Raw genomic sequence first — 16,312 nt, 5'->3', positions numbered from 1 at the left:
AAGGAAGTCCTGGTAAAGTTTTAGAGTTATGAATGTGGATGAAGCGAAGGAAGTAGGCAGAGATCGTAGCAAGTGGAAAGAGGTAGTCTCTGCCTACCCCTCCGGGAAAGAGGCGTGATTTTATGTATGTATGTATGTATTTACCGTCAGCAGTATATTTTGTAAATGTATTTTAAGAATGCGATTCTTTTTAGGTGATTGGTTAGCAACCTGTCATTATCTTTATTCGTGAAGTCATCCAGTTAAATGTTGCTTTTGTATCTTGTGACCGTAATAATTTATGTCACACATTCTGCTCAAATTAATATAGAAAATGAGCTGTTGAAATTTTGTTACACAAATCAAGTAGGTAAATGCAATGCAGTCACGTCACATAAATTACATTGAACCCGGTTTGCATTGTTATTCAGATTCTCCTTGGCTTTCAATAATGCTGTTGATCGCACACAATTCTGTCTTCACCTGAATAGTTCGCTTTGCGCAGACTGTAAGATTAATGTTTTCTAATTTCGAACATGTTTTACGTCACCTCCTAAAACACATGAAAACGTCTAAATTATTAGCGTATTTATAAAACGAAACTACCTTAAACTCTGGTGAATTAAGATTAACGAAAACGAATTACTTAGGCATAAAATGATCTTGATTGATTTTGCAATGAACAGATTTGGATTGCGGGTATCACGCGATTTTGATATTAAATGGATTGGAAACTTATCCTGAAGTAGCTATTAAGGAAACTGCAGAGCACTTAGCTTTTGATGTTATCGGTCGACCTGGATTAACATTTTAAGACAAAACTTTGAAAGATTGTTACTTCACTAAGAGGTTTTACTTTGTTTTAAGTCTGTATTTTAAATTAGTTCGGTTTCATTAATGTTTATTGTGGTTGTAGACATTGCAACTTCAACCTTCGGAATTTAACAAGTAAACGTAATGTTATTGCTGTTGTGGCAATGGAATTAAAAATCTAATATTTTAGACACACGTTTTTAGAATATGTAGTATGTTAATTAATGCTTTAATTATTTTCATGTTCTTTTTTATGTGTGATGGTTTTAGCAATGCCATTTGCTCGATACCCGTCATTGGTTCATGGTCTTTATGCGTAGAATGCCCTTTACCCTGCCTACGTAAAATAAAAATATCTTACCTTTAACATTATAAATAAGCTAATCCCAACAGCGATCGATACCTGCTCGGGTTCGTGTAGAAATTATTCACGTCATGATCTTTTTCAGCGCCCGTTTGAATTATGTATTTTGATTTAATAGCTTTTACTTGCTGTTCTAATTCTACAGTGATACAAAAATATCTCGGCTGTATGTTTGAGTAGATTGCTTGCTTATAGCGTCTACCTACCATAACTACCTTCTTATTCATCTTATAAAATTTTCATGTTATCATAAAATTCATGAGCGTCAACCACATTGATTTATGCACTTGTTCCTTGACATAGTCATGATACGAATGTAGATTTAAACAATATGTTCAACTTATAATATTTGTTAAATACGAACATTTTGTTGAAACATTTTAAAGAAATTGAATAATTGGCACACATGTTTCTTGTACGTTCCATTTTGCAAAATTAACGATTCTCTCTCTGTCTTGCCTGGCTATGTTAGGTACACCAGCTTTATTTCACGCAACTGCAGTTAATTGTCTTGTCCTTGAACTTGCTATCGATAATTTTTTAAATTATTTTTACATATTTTTCTATTGCAAATTGATTTTGCTTTGCGTCGACTTTTGTAAAGTAAAATTATGCATTCATAAATATATATCCTCATCTCACATAACATAAATATATTTGAGTCCACTCGCGTGAAACGATAAAGTCCATTAATTTGTATTCCGGTGGGTTTTCGTAAAATCTCTTAGTACACTTAGGAACCACAAGTCAAATTACTTGCATTACAATAAAAAACTAATCTTTATCCAAACTTGCCTTTATTGAAATATCTCTCCTGTTATTGACCTTCTAAACATTCTGGCAGCTGAGATTGTTTATTTACCTACTACCAGTGAGATCTCATGCATGTTTATACTCAGTCTTGTCTTGACTATATTTGAAGTAGAGGCGTTATCTAGATTGTAGCTTACTCAACCTTTTTCGCCATGACTCATAAAACTCAGTAATTTATAATAGCCACCGGAAACACATAGGACTTTAGTATGGAGCTAGATCATTCCCCGCTCTATATACAGAAATAGTGACTTAGAAACTTTTAAAAATGTATATCTTTCATTCTTAAGACGTGATCGATTTCATTCTCGCAAATTCACCTCTTTAATCATTCAGATAATCAATTCCGACCATCAAATGTTACCTTAAATTTAAATCAGTTTGAAAGAAAACCGTCAACTTGTCTAACTTTTGACCTTTTGCAAACAGCGTCTCCATTTTACTCCTGAAGAAAACACTGAAACTTTCATCAAGTCTCAAGTAGTTGTTCTCGTCTTCATTGTTCAAAGGCGCTTTCCACTCGACATTAATGCTTAGGACCTCCCTTTTGTCACGAGCCCGAGCTAAGATGAGGCATGGAAGCCTTTATTCTTCGTCATCTTTACTTTCATGTTGGACCTTGTTTTTCTTCCTTTTTGTCTCAGGAGATGAAGCTTTTGTTTTCTTTGGAAGTCTTCGTTTCAATGGAAATCGACACTATAATATGCACAATTGTTTCTACATAAGTGATATTTAACTGAAAATATCTAGGTCAATTTAGCTGAAGTTTAAAATAGTCATGCATTTTAAAGCTTCAGACTCGTACATTTCAACCCTTAGAAGCTTTTAGTAAAATTACTTTTTATAACTTTTACATAAAGGTTTGAAGATCTTAATGTCTGCTTCTACTTGTTATATTTCGAAGTTTTCATGACTTTGTTTTACGTCAAGTATTTACTACGTTTTACCATATATAGTAGTAGTAATAGACAATTAGATTTAGTACTAAATGGAAATGGGGTCCGTGGAGTAATAAACGTTGTTAAAACGGAGGGGTTGCAGCCAGAAGATCCACATCATCCGCCACTTGCGATCACCATAACATGGAAAGATGCCATATCTTCAGGCGAAAAAGACGTGGAAACAAGACAGGAGGAACAAATAAAACCTGACATCAATAGGAACAGATGGAATTTCCGAAAAGCAAACATGCATCTCCTGTACGGGTATATTTCTAATATAGATTGGAACGAATTGTACACTATAAAGAACGCTGAGGAAACAGTAGAGTATTTTTATAACAATATATATAACGCAATAAATGAGTGCGTGCCAGCTAAAATAACGGGAAAAGCAAAATCTAAATTTACATATCCGGAGTGGTTTACGAAAGACATTATTTTGCTGATCCAGAAAAAATATCGCCTGCATAAGCAGTACAAAAAGACGAAGGCGCCGAGAGACTATGCGGCATTCTCACAATGTAGAAAAAAGGTAAAGGAAGAGGTGGAATTGGCACATAATAGTCACATGAAATGCTTGCAACAAAATTTAACTAAAGATCCGAAATCATTTTGGAATTTTGTCAAAACAAAAAGAAAAAATAATAATAAACAATTGTTAATAAAAGACGAGATTGTTCTTACGGAAGGAGAAAGCGTGAAAGAATTTGCTGATTACTTCTGCTCTGTCTATAGCCAAGAGCAGGCCAAGTTGGATGTGGAAGCGGCCAGTGCACTCTCATCGGCCACAGCGGCACGAGTGCAGGTGCATGAGTTACAAAAGGAGGAAGTCAGACGAGCCATGATAAAGCTTAAACCTAAGCACTCCGTGGGACCAGATGGTATACCCCCGTTCATATTTAGAGACTGTAGGGAGGTTCTTGTGACGCCCTTATGGCATATATATAACCTGTGCCTGAAATATGGAACTTTTCCAGACAGGTGGAAACTGACAAGGGTGGTACCAGTTCCAAAGGGCCGAGGGGGTACGGAAGCTAGTAATTACAGGCCGGCGGCTATTCTGAGTACACCAGCTAAGATCTTTGAGTCCACCGTGGATCATTCCATCCGCATACAAGTTAGCAGTCAGCTTTCAGAGGCACAGCATGGATTTCGTCCCAAAAGAAGCACAACAAGTAATCTGCTGCAACTGATGACACGGGTGGTTCCAGCGGTGGATGCGGGGATACAGGTGGATGTGGCGTACTTTGATTTTCAAAAGGCATTTGATACGGTGGACAATGACGTCCTTATTGAGAAACTAGCAGACGCTGGATTTACGCCAATGACCTTACGTTTCTTTGCTAGCTATCTGAAAGACAGACGACAATATGTAGACTGGGCAGGGCAGCAGTCAGAACCATATTTCACAAGGTCGGGGGTAAATCAAGGAAGCAATCTAGGACCCCTCGAGTTCAATCTGATGATCAATGATCTACCCGACGTCGTAAAAGAAGCAACATGTCTTCTATTCGCAGACGATCTGAAATTGGTGTTAGAAATAAGAAATCAAGCAGACTGTGAGAAACTGCAGAAAGACATAGAGAGGGTAGTAGAATGGTGCCATAGAAATAGGCTACAGTTTAATGTCTCAAAGTGCTTAGTTATGTCATTCACGCGAGTACGACAACCCATAATGTGGCAATACTGTGTCGATAAGGTCCCGATGCAAAGAGTGAAGGAAACAAAAGACTTGGGGGTTCACTTCACGCATAATCTAAATTTCCGGGAACACATCGTACAAGCGTGCAAAAAGGCGTTCCGAAACTTGGGGTTCGTATTACGCCAATCCAAAGGATTCACGAACCTCGGAGCAGTGCGCGCTTTATACGATGCAATAGTGCGAAGCCATCTCGAGAGCAATGCATGTGTTTGGTCACCTTATGAAACAAAATACGTGTTAATGTTGGAAAGAATACAAAATAAATTTATAAGATATCTGTATCTGAAAATGTATGGAGTATATCCGTTTTATCCACTGAGGTACCCAACGCTGTTTGTACTCGGGATGGTGGGGTACAACTCACTTGAGGTTAGACGACAAATGAGCCTAGCGACGTATCTGTTCGAGCTGCTTCGGGGTCGGATCAGCAACCAGGTGGTGCTACAGTGGCTGGCCTTGAACGTGCCAGACCGGTACGTGTGGCGGCGACGGCAACCTCCTCTGTTCGCAACTCCGCAAGCACAAACGGAATTGTTAAAACAAGCGCCGATCACAAGGGCAATAAAAGCTATGAACGGGGTCGCTAATAGCATAGACTTGTTCAACTGTACTTTGACTGAGTTCACAAGATCTATGTTATATGAATTAAACTCATAAGTACACAAATATTTTGCTTAATATAATTGTAATTTAATTAGCTACTCTATCGCATTGGGTAACACTGTAATGATAGGGTTGGTTATTGTTAATAAATAAATAAATAAATAAATAAATTTTTTAAATAAAAATTTTGTTGTTTAAATAATTGTAAGAAATGAGGAAAGTAGACCAGACATTACAACTTTGAAACACTCGAGGAAATACCAAAGGGTAAAAACCGGTCCGTACACGGGTCCACCGGTCGCTGACACATCTCTTTGGAGCAATCAAACAATTAAACATGCAAGCAAAGAAAAAAGTTAATTTCACCCAAATTTTTTTTTCCGTGAAAATTTTACTGACTGGTATTAAGCCGATCCAAAAAAAATATCCATATTCTCTCACTTAATGCGAAGTTCACTTATTATCTTTATACTTGAAATGAATAAATCTAAGTGTGATAATTGTCATTCAATTGATAATAAGGTTTTGTAACATTCATTTGATATTCATGTTGTATCATCAATCAAATGTGTTTTGTGAAGTCATTTTTATCATATTGACATATACAAGTATCGTGCAGTTGATAACGCACGTTTAGATTAGTATTGTCATAAAAAGGAGAGATTATTTACTGTTTCATTCATGGTATTATTAATAAGCGGTGGGTTCATATTGATTTAATTTCCCAAAAAAAAAATGATCTCTGTCATCCTCAGTTTTAAGTCCATTGGCTGGTATACCGTTCATGACCTCAAGAGTTGTGTTATCTTGTCATATCACATTTTTTAAATTTTATTGGCACAAATTCGTTATCATTTCGGTGATAATAAATCATGTGTCATGCATTTATAAATAACAGACAATCATACAAACAAGCCATGTCTGCAATTTGTTATTACAGATGGTGGTAACTGTGACTTGAAGTAAAAATTTAATAACATGATTTTGTTTTAAGCGTAAAATATATTTCGACGCACAAAGTTTGCCATGAATAAAGTTCAATTTAAAAAAAACGAATGAAAATAATTTAATCGTTAGCTTATTAATTTATTTTCATTCGTTTTTACTATTTACTCTAAGGAGCTAAAAATCGTATAATTTCCTGCATTACTCAACAGGTCTTGATTTGTTGAGCCTGCGGTTGCGTTGGTAAGGCGATCTAACCACATTTAGCCCCTGCTGCCACGTCAACGAACCCATCGACTGGTTTACATAGATATCTTGTTTTACAGATAGATTCTTCCAATTAACGCAACTATTCCTGGTCCTTTTATAATCCCGTTTAGCTAGTTTTACTATTAAGTTTTTAAAAAAAATTACCGAGATATGTTTTCTTTTACATTATGCATGTTTTTTAACAACGGTATTACGTGACCCTCATGTGTTCTTTACTTCCTGAGGGAGAAATATATTCATACCTCAAACCGCAGTGTCTAAGTTATTACCGGCATTTTCATGACAAGTCGTAAATAAGGTTTTTATTTAGACAAAATATGGCTGCCTCCCCTTCTTATGGATACTCATTGTTAACCACATTATGTTTAATTTTTGGAGTTAAACTTATACGGCTGCATAACACCTGTGTGAACGTAATTCACACATTTGATCTTAACTTCTTGCCAATATTTACTCGTAATAGAATACTCTGACATTCCAGCAATTTATTAATAACGCTTTTCTTTTGTTTCAGATTTGTCCAAAAATCGATTCAGCGAATTGCCAGATGAACTTACGACGTACATTTATTTAGAAAAGTTGTTATTATCACAAAATATTATCAGAAATGTGCCGGAGGCAGTCGGCAGTCTGCAGTCTCTTACGTATTTAGATCTCAGGTAAGTTAATTTACAGAATAACAGTAAAAATGAAAAAAAATTCAAAAATACCTTTCGTTAAAACATACTTTAATGGAATGAATCTTATTCTCTACTAAATCATTTTGTGTTGTGAAACAACTTTGCGTGCTAAGATAGCATGAAATAAATTTAATACAATTAGCGTTTTAGTTAATAACGCTCACTAACTCGTTACAAATTATAACATTTTATTGTTTCTCGTGCTCATGTAATTTGCGTTGTTTAACACTTGCATCATCTCCATTTTAACATTTAGACGAAACTCTTCCGGAATCGATTTGATATGTGGCAAGAGAGATAATAGAAACATTTTGTCCGGGTCCTCGTCATTTCTTAAGGAAACATCGACGTTAGCGAAAGCGAACTCTTCAGGTTTACTGTGGTTTATTACTGGTACCTCATTAGTTTCGTCGCCATTGTTGTAGTTCATAAACATTTCTTGATGTTCCACATTGTCATTATCATTATCGTTGTCTTCGTCAGAACTGTGTTCTGTCTTTGACAATTTTAGCCTCTTCTTAGTTTTCCAAACTGTTCTGTCTCGTGATCGCGGATCGTCATCAGATCCGCTGGAGCATTCGTTTGTGTTTGCGGGCATATCTTGGTTTTTGAGAAGGAACTGTAATTGTTTACTGTAAATATACGGCCTTTTGGTCTTGTTTGGATTTGCTATGTATTTTTGAAAACAGTCTCGGATGCTTTTCCATTTCTTTTGGAGTTGTATTTCTAAAACAACAACAAAAATATAAAAATATTATCGTGAAGATAACATTAAATTATTGCAATTTTGCTAAGAGAGAAAATCGTAACAATATAGTTAACTTCTTCGGTTGAAGGAATCCTACTTTATAAAATAATTTTATTGATGCAATAGTTTTGTTTGTTAATAACAATAAGTAGGTATTTGGATGGACATAACAGTTACTTCTACGGCTATAAATAGCTCATACATACATTCCTTAGGGGGTAGTCAGAGCCAAGTCATGAAACGACTGAAAGGTAACTTTACGGCCACGGACATAATAGATAAGAAAAACAAAAAAGTTGTAACTTATTGATGAGCGAGTAGATGAGGAAGTCACGGGCAGCATCCACTTTTTTTATAGATAGGTAGACTTTATATTTAAAGAATATAAACTAGAAAAATATATTGGCTAAAGTATGTATGCTAAGACTATTAGCGCCATCTGTTGCTAAAGTTGAAAAACAAAGTTTCCATAAATGGGATTATTTAATCAACACGCGATGTTTTCGTTCGCATGAACTTGAAAAAGTAAGTTTGAACCGTGGGAATATTTACCTAAAACGCGCATCTCGCTCTTGGTCACTTTCATGTCCGAATGCATGAGTTCGTGAACGACCTCGGACCACAGCTGGTGACGGACGTGTTTCGCCCTGTAGTCGGGGTCTACGAAGTCCCATATCCCGGGTCTCTTCTTCACTTCGTTAATCAGCTTCTCTGGATCATATTCAAACTCCATGTCTTTGGATTGCATGAGTTTTAATCGTCCCTTTGATTGCATCAAACGAGCGTTATGTGTGCGAACGAGCGGGCGCCGGCCGGGCGACTGACGCGCGGCGGGGGAACGCCGCGGGTGACTGCGGTTGCCTGCCCGCTTCAAAATGGCCGCTTCGTGTAGGGTGTGCACTGAATAAAGCGAAAATAGGACAGCAATTTACAGGAAAACGAAGTGTGGGTAAACCAGCTGCCAGATGGTCGGACGATATCAAAAAGACGGCAGGGCCGACCTGGACCAGGATCGCCGCATTAAGATCAAAGTGGAAATCCATTGAAGAGGCATACGTTCAGCAGTGGACAAAAATATGCTGAGAAGAAGAAGAAGAAGAAGAAGGACAGCAATTTATGCGGTTATCTTATGAGACATACATAACAGTATTTTTTAAGTATTTTTTTATTTGCTCCGTCATTTCCTAGACGAAACTGAGTTGCTTAATGTTCAATTGCTTTTTCTTTATGAAAGTACCTACACAACATATTTATAGTTTACTTCTTACTTCATTGAATTCTACTAATACGAAGTGAATTATACATTTTTGATTTCTTAACTATCCACATTATTTTTCTTTTTCATAAGGGCTAAATAACATCAATATTATAAACGTTGTTATAAAATTTTATAAATGTAATAAAATGATAATTAAAATATATTTACCGATTGAATTTAGCGATACATTTGCTGCTAATATAAATTTTGTATACATTAATTTACAATATATTTAGTTTACCTCCTGCCAACTACAATGTGGTTACCCCAGCAATCTATCGAGCGTTCGCTCGCGACCTGCCCGCTGCGTTCGGGGGGAAACGGCGGCGTGTCGCCACAACCGGCAACCGGCCGGCTCGGGTGTTTTATGATCACGTGTGATATTCAGATAACCACTTACGTTTTTGTTACATCAATTTGAACAGATTGAATTAATCGATGGTTCCTGATTCACACGTTGTGGTGACAGTTATTTTTTGACTGTTAATGACAACGCTCAGTGACATCGGTAAAACTGAAATAAATATAGATGTAACCAAAATAAAATAGAGATCTTAAGCAGATAAGGTGTTTTGAACCTCCGTGAATAAAACCCAGTTCTAAAACTAATGCTTATGAATCATTTATCAGTTTTTTTTTAATTCCTGATTGGATATTTATTTGCTTAGCTTTTACAAGATTTTATGGGATGCAGCTTATTAATTAAGTACCTATGTTTAAGATATGAGCTTTTAAAGATTTAAAGATTAACTTATTCATTTCAAACTTAAAAGAAATATTCTATATTCGGCTTGCTACTAAAAAATAAAAAAAGAAATATCGATTTAATTTATTTTTTTTGAGATGATCTCAATTTCATCGTTAAGCCTACAGCTGAACGTGTTTATTTTTTTGTTTTTTTTTTATTTGTTTGTCCTTACAGTTTTCGCGATACTGTGCTCTGTCTAGCCCGTAAGGGATAAAGACGTGATAATATGTATGTTTGTTAAATTTTATTGTTTAAATCTCAACAATTCGCAATTACATTTCTATAACGATAACCTTTGTATCCTTATTCGGCCTATTGTACAATTCGGTAGGTAAACTAAAAACAAAACATGATTGTTTTAATTAACTGTGTATTGTTAACTCATTCTAATTACCGTATCAATATGTAACACTTACAAAACGCTTACTTGAGTGCGCTGTTTATTGAGGTTCAGCTAAAAAGTCAATTGTAATTATAATTTGAAATTTCATTGAAAATCTTTAGTTAATTCTGAGTCTGTAGTCTTGTTGGTAATATTTTTAATGTAATCGTATAAATTTTTGAGTGTAGCTACTACTATCTTTTTTACTTGAACAAAGATTTCGAAAAGTCGCGAAAGCTGAGAGTTCGTTTTTTATAGGTAAAAAAAAAAACGCTATATTACTTATTTTAGTTGATTATTTTATTTTGTTGTGTTATTTTTTTTTTCTCTTATTGATTTTTTTCATTACAACTGAACCTTAATTATCGAAGGCAATTTTGCAACGACTCGCATTCCTTACTTATTATTGATATTAGAATAGAAGAGAATTTATACACGACACTTGTTACAAATCCAGTAAACTTGGTCTCCGACTCTGACGCCGTTGGTAGATTACACGGCGGCGATTGACTTTACACAGCATAGGTCGATGTCGTGAGTGATAGTAACACAAAGGTTCTCATGGGGAAGGTATTGTTAGGCCTCGTGCATAATTTGTTTAGGTATATATAGCTAGATTTTTAGTTTAATACAATTTGGTTGGTATATTAAAATCGTATTTCTTCTTATCCAAATGGCTGTTAGTCTTATTAGACTCGGTCATTTAAGAAACATTTCTGCTTTGATAGAATGAAAAAACTAGGTTAGACCTGTATTTCAGGCCTCCAGGTCACCCGCCCGTGGCAAGAGAATGCATATAAATTTCATATCTAAAAAGACATTTCCTTAATCCAATTTAACTACTATAAAATAATTCTTTAGACATTTCTCAAGAAGACAAGTTAAGCCAACAGTCTTAATTAAATGAATATAACAAAGCCGACTCCCTCTCTCCAGCCAGAAATAATATCGCAGGACAATTTAAGAGATGCCCTAATAGCTGCGGTTTAAAATAAACTCCGCTTTATGTGTGTACGTTCCAGGCTCTTTTATGATTATTACTATTATACTATTTATTAGCCTTTCGTTTTTTCGTTTTCTGAATCTCTTTAATGAATTGGTGAGAGTGTAATTTGGATTTTCAAGTTCATTCAAAAAGTTTTTTTTTTTTTTTTTAAGTAATCTATGTGTAATGTTTATGTCTTTACTATTAGATTTTAAAAAGAAAGAGCTCAAAGCTAGGAGGTTATAAGGGATTCGTTCTGTAGTGGACCGCAAAAGACTTTATGATTTTCCGTTCATTTGTACATATATAAGTCTTTTCGTGTACCAGACATCTCATCAACGTCAAATATCCTTATAAATTGAGCTCCTTTATGATGATGCTTAACTATATTTACCATCATATCCAGTTCTTCAGTTCTAGTATGGCTTGTTTTCGACTCTAATATATATCAGTCTGTCTCGGAATTAATCAATATTAATTAATATGGGGCAAAATATGGGCAAAAAAATTTTTATCTACATATTATGGATCGATTAGATAAGTTTACGATCCTAAATCGTACAGAGGATTAAAGTTATATACCTAATCGTAATGTAAATATTTACTTTAACCATAATCCCTAAATAAACAAGGTGCAATGACTCACCTTGTATTTGAATTTGATAACAGTATTTCAAGAAATGACATGTAAATTAGGAAGTGATAGATAATTCATCAAATGAGACTCGAGGCCCTGCTCATTTTAATTGTGAGGTAGGTACTCATAGGTAAAGGCACAATTTTCTTTTATTATTATAAGAAGCAGCGTAAATGTTTTTATAAAATTTGATTAGCAACATATATCCATCCGTATGCTGTCAACATTATTAATAAGCATACTGCTAATTACGTAAAACCTCAAAAATGTCCTTAGAAAGGAATGTGATAAGAGCTTTAGTAGGTTATAAAGAGCAGGGCGAGGTGAACGACCCGAGGTGTCACGGCCGTCGCTTTGTTTGAGTGTGCCGCAATGCATGTGGATCCGCGATACAAACCGAGCTACCGCTTGAAATGCAAGTCTCAACTCGAAACACCTATTAATCAACTAAATCAGCATAAGCTTGCCAAAATATTTGATAACATGAATAAAACACGTCCTTACTGGGATCTTAAAAATGACAGTACTTACATAAAAGTTAAATTTCTCTGAAAAATACAAGCCCATCGAATATTGACAAACAGAAAGTTTATAATACGAAATAAATTTAAGATACCTACGTTCTGGCAGCAGACCTGTGTATCCTTGTCTGAGAGAATTCCCTTTAGAAAAATGATAAAAAATTTCCAACGGGATAAAACTAGTTATGTCAATGTTAACAAATTTTTGGTTGTAAGCAGCCGGCTATGCTACAGCGATAGTTTTTCGCGCGATAAAAACGGCATCGCACGTGCCATGTTACGGGGCTGATCTAGAAGTAGTAATCTCTCTTCATGAGACTACACGTCGATTCTATCGCCTACAGTTTTACATATATATATATATCATACCACAGTTATGCGTTCTAGATAGTATAATGTAGTGAAATTGTACTTAGTAAAATTTATTGGTTATTTACTAATTATACTTACTTACCTTATCTATCTGTGAACTTTTCTTTAGAACTTATTTTTGTTACTTTTGTAAAGTATTATGAAGATTCTCGCTCCTTTCTTTTCTTAGTCTTATTATTGTTCATACGAAATGTTTAACATTTGTGTAAGTAAGCTTACAGTTACTGCGAAATCATTGTTTGTTGATTATTTTAAATGAAGTCTGGTTTCAGATGACTAGTCGTGTTGTGTTAGTTCGTTCCCGCAGTTACAAAATTTTCAACATCATTCACATTTAATAGACCATTGTCTTGTTGTAGTCGTATTTCGGGATCAAATTTGTTTGTTACTGGCGGCAGTTTGGTACAAATTACGTATTTTACTCTCTTTTTAAATGGTTTTATTTAGCTCACCCCGTTTGTTTTATTTATTCTTGGGTCAAATTTAGTAATTCAAATTTCACCCTCTTCCTGTCAACCGATTAATCTGAAATTTTGTATACACTTTGGATTTTGGTGACAATATAATTATGTTTATTCATTATCATTATAAATTCAAGATGGCCGCCGTTACAAAATGGCGGATAATTTAGGTTGCATTAATCCCATCAATATGGGTATCAAATGAAAGGGCTCAACAAGCAGAATACAATATACTATAAAAAATTGAAATCCAAGATGGCGGCCTCTACAAAATGGCGGATAACTTAGGTTTTATCAATCCCATCAACATGGGTATCAAATGAAAGGTCTCAACAAGTAGAATACAATTTACTATTCAAAATTAAAATCTAAGCAGTGGGATAAAATGTAGCCTATGTTACTCCTGAAGGTTAAGTCTATCCCTGTGCCAAATTTCATTCAAATCGGTCCAGTAGTTTTTGAGTTTATTCGTTACAAAAACAAAAAAAACTAATAACTAGAAAATAAAAATAGGTAAAAAAAACTTTTTAAGTTAAACGGTTTTATGTTAAACATACATTGCAATGTTTAATATAAATGTACTAAAAACCAAAAAATAATAAAATAGATACAGTCGTGGGAATTATAAACATATGCATAGACTAGACTAAAATAAAACCGTGGGGCACGTCAATTGTCTACAAATTATAGACTTAATGTGCGATAGAAGAATCGTTTAATTCGTCGTTAGGCAGTTGGCCCGCAGACGGTGCGCAAATTACTTACTATTTTGCTGGCTAGCGAGGAATCGTTTCACTGCTCGTAGTTTGTCTTTAATCGTTCTATCCTAAATAAAATCCTAATTATAGTGTAACAATACAAAACAAACATTTTAATCAACGATTGTAGACAATTGACGTGCCCCACGGTTTTATTTTAGTCTAGTCTATGCATATGTTTATAATTCCCACGACTGTATCTATTTTATTATTTTTTGGTTTTTAGTACATTTATATTAAACATTGCAATGTATGTTTAACATAAAACCGTTTAACTTAAAAAGTTTTTTTACCTATTTTTATTTTTTTAAGTATCTAATAAGCCGTGTTTCAGACTGCATCAACATTAGAATTTGCGAAAACGACCACTACAGATTCTCATTTTCCTTAATAGAGCAGCTCTTAAAATTATTATCAGCAACACACTTGTGAAATTTTATTGTTTCGATCAAAGCACTGTGCTAACAAAATCGGAAAATCACAGTAATAAAACCTCAAACTAGCCGTAACTGAAGCATTGTGTTGTGATTGTGATCGTAGCCGGCCGAGCGTGCACGCATCGTAACGCGCGCGTGCGCATGAATACGATCGAGCTTTCGAAAATGGAACACGCGTGCAGAAAGTAATAGGTAATAGTTCACAATAGGAACGATATTACGTAACAATTACATTAGCTGATTTATGAAACAAATAGACTAGTTCAATGGGGGCTTGGTGAATTTTAATATGAGCCGTCAATTCCTATCATCAATTGGAAGGTTTTTCGTTGTAGATGGAAGTCGTAGGTAGTAAATGTCCATAAGTTAGCAAGTTCATAATGTCCATTAACACTCTTTCACAATGATATGTGGAAAGAAAGTGGTTTCTTCTGGTTTTTAGGTCGAAGTTGCATCGTTTATCCGACACACATGTATCTCGTTGGTTGTATGAACATTTCCAGTGTGATAACTTTTGTGAGATGGCAATGCAACTTCGTTTTCTTATTGTTTCTGAGATTCTTTAACGGTTCAGGAGACAATATGATATGTGTATGTATATGTATAATAGAAAGCTAAGAAATGCCACCGTATTAGAATAGGTCATGTGATATACAGATTATTGTTTGCTACATTATAACAACAACGTCATTTAAAGTTATTAAGCATCAAAATTATCAGGAATTGTTTTGATGTTTATCTGCCACATGTTGCTTATTCACATAAGCTTCCTTAGATGATGCTTGATATTGGAATTTAGAACTTGTTTTACATTATTAACACAGTTTAAATAAAGGTTTACTTTTTATCAATATTTCACGATTCCAATAATCCTACAGACTTTTTTCTATGATATCTGTTGATCAGCGACTACTGAATGAAGATTTATGATAGACAAAACAAATTTATGACAACGGCGATAGTTCAAAACTTTCATAAATCACAAGTTATTTTAGTCTCTGCCGGATTCGTTGAATATTTTGTGGTAGTTAAAAATAAAGAATCATTATACACATTTGGAGAGTTGGAATGCTATTTCTTGTCGTAAACATGAATCTGTCACCAATGTACGTTCCAATCTAAATCTAGGGTTCACTAATGAAATTGTTTTGTCATCTACGTGGCCCTCTTTCGACCCTCGGGTAGGAAATGAATCGATATGACGTCGACCTTGAACCGTCGGAGCGGAACGTGCGAATACTTTGCACTAACCTTCTGTGAGGGGAGCTGGCAAGGTAGGGACTTGGGAGTCTCGGAGTGTACAGATAGATTATGTGGGCTACATAATAATATTTGTATGTCACATGAAATTCTGTTTGATGTCTAGTTCTCGTCAAACCACAGGTATTTATCTTTAGGAATTTATCAAAAGTTATTGTTAAGAGTGTGACTGACATCGTTTCACATCATTATACACATTTTCATCTTCAGTCATCGAATTTATAACATCTCTTATATCTTTAAATTTCTTTATTAACTTTCATCTGTATTACTTCGGTACATACTCATTACTTATTTAGATTAATTTTAACCCTTTCTCTTTTTATTACTTTAAATGAAAGGAATACAAATTCTATCGGTATTTTATGCCCCGTAGAGTTAACACATTATCAGGAAGGTGTTTTAAGTTCAAAAATACTTTGACTAGCCAAACATTAATTTTCTATACGATTCCCATTTGTGTTATTAAAAATCCTCGGTACAGTTAAAACATAAGCAGCAAGCTCGTGATCAACATCGTTCTTCAAGAATTCATTGACTAGTCCACCAGCATCGGAAATGACTGGGCACGTAGTCATTTCCATGCAGTACCTATTTCTTTGCGTAAAATTGCTTAGTTGATTGAGAGTAATTTT

At 34.8% G+C, this 16,312-nt stretch overlaps 2 protein-coding genes across 2 annotated transcripts in view; one reads left to right on the top strand and one right to left on the bottom strand.

Moving 5' to 3' along the window:
- The window catches only part of LOC106143111 (leucine-rich repeat and calponin homology domain-containing protein), a 54,164-nt gene that overhangs the window by 18,571 nt on the left and 19,281 nt on the right, over window positions 1-16,312 (top strand). The window contains exon 2 of the mRNA XM_013345105.2: window positions 6,945-7,089. Coding sequence (XP_013200559.1) covers window positions 6,945-7,089 — 145 coding nt within the window. The remainder of the gene's footprint in view (window positions 1-6,944; window positions 7,090-16,312) is intronic.
- Window positions 7,128-8,708, bottom strand: LOC106143112 (uncharacterized). Its single transcript, XM_013345106.2, has 2 exons — window positions 8,411-8,708; window positions 7,128-7,836 (listed from the first exon to the last, which is right to left on the bottom strand). Exons 1-2 carry the CDS (start codon window positions 8,631-8,633, stop codon window positions 7,289-7,291), a joined length of 771 nt encoding a protein of 256 aa, XP_013200560.1. The 5' UTR covers window positions 8,634-8,708; the 3' UTR covers window positions 7,128-7,288.

Source organism: Amyelois transitella, chromosome 2 (genome assembly GCF_032362555.1).
Source record: "Amyelois transitella isolate CPQ chromosome 2, ilAmyTran1.1, whole genome shotgun sequence".
Lineage (NCBI taxonomy): Eukaryota > Metazoa > Arthropoda > Insecta > Lepidoptera > Pyralidae > Amyelois > Amyelois transitella.
Note: the sequence above shows the minus strand (reverse complement) of the source record. Positions and strands in the feature narration are given on the sequence as shown.

What these genes read in the sequence shown, in the direction of transcription:
- LOC106143112 (XM_013345106.2), bottom strand. Translation starts at nt 8,633, where the DNA reads ATGCAATCAAAGGGACGATTAAAACTCATGCAATCCAAAGACATGGAG. An exon ending in GAGCGAGATGCGCGTTTTAG is followed by an intron (nt 7,837 to 8,410) that starts GTAAATATTCCC and finishes TTGTTGTTTTAG; the next exon opens with AAATACAACTCCAAAAGAAA.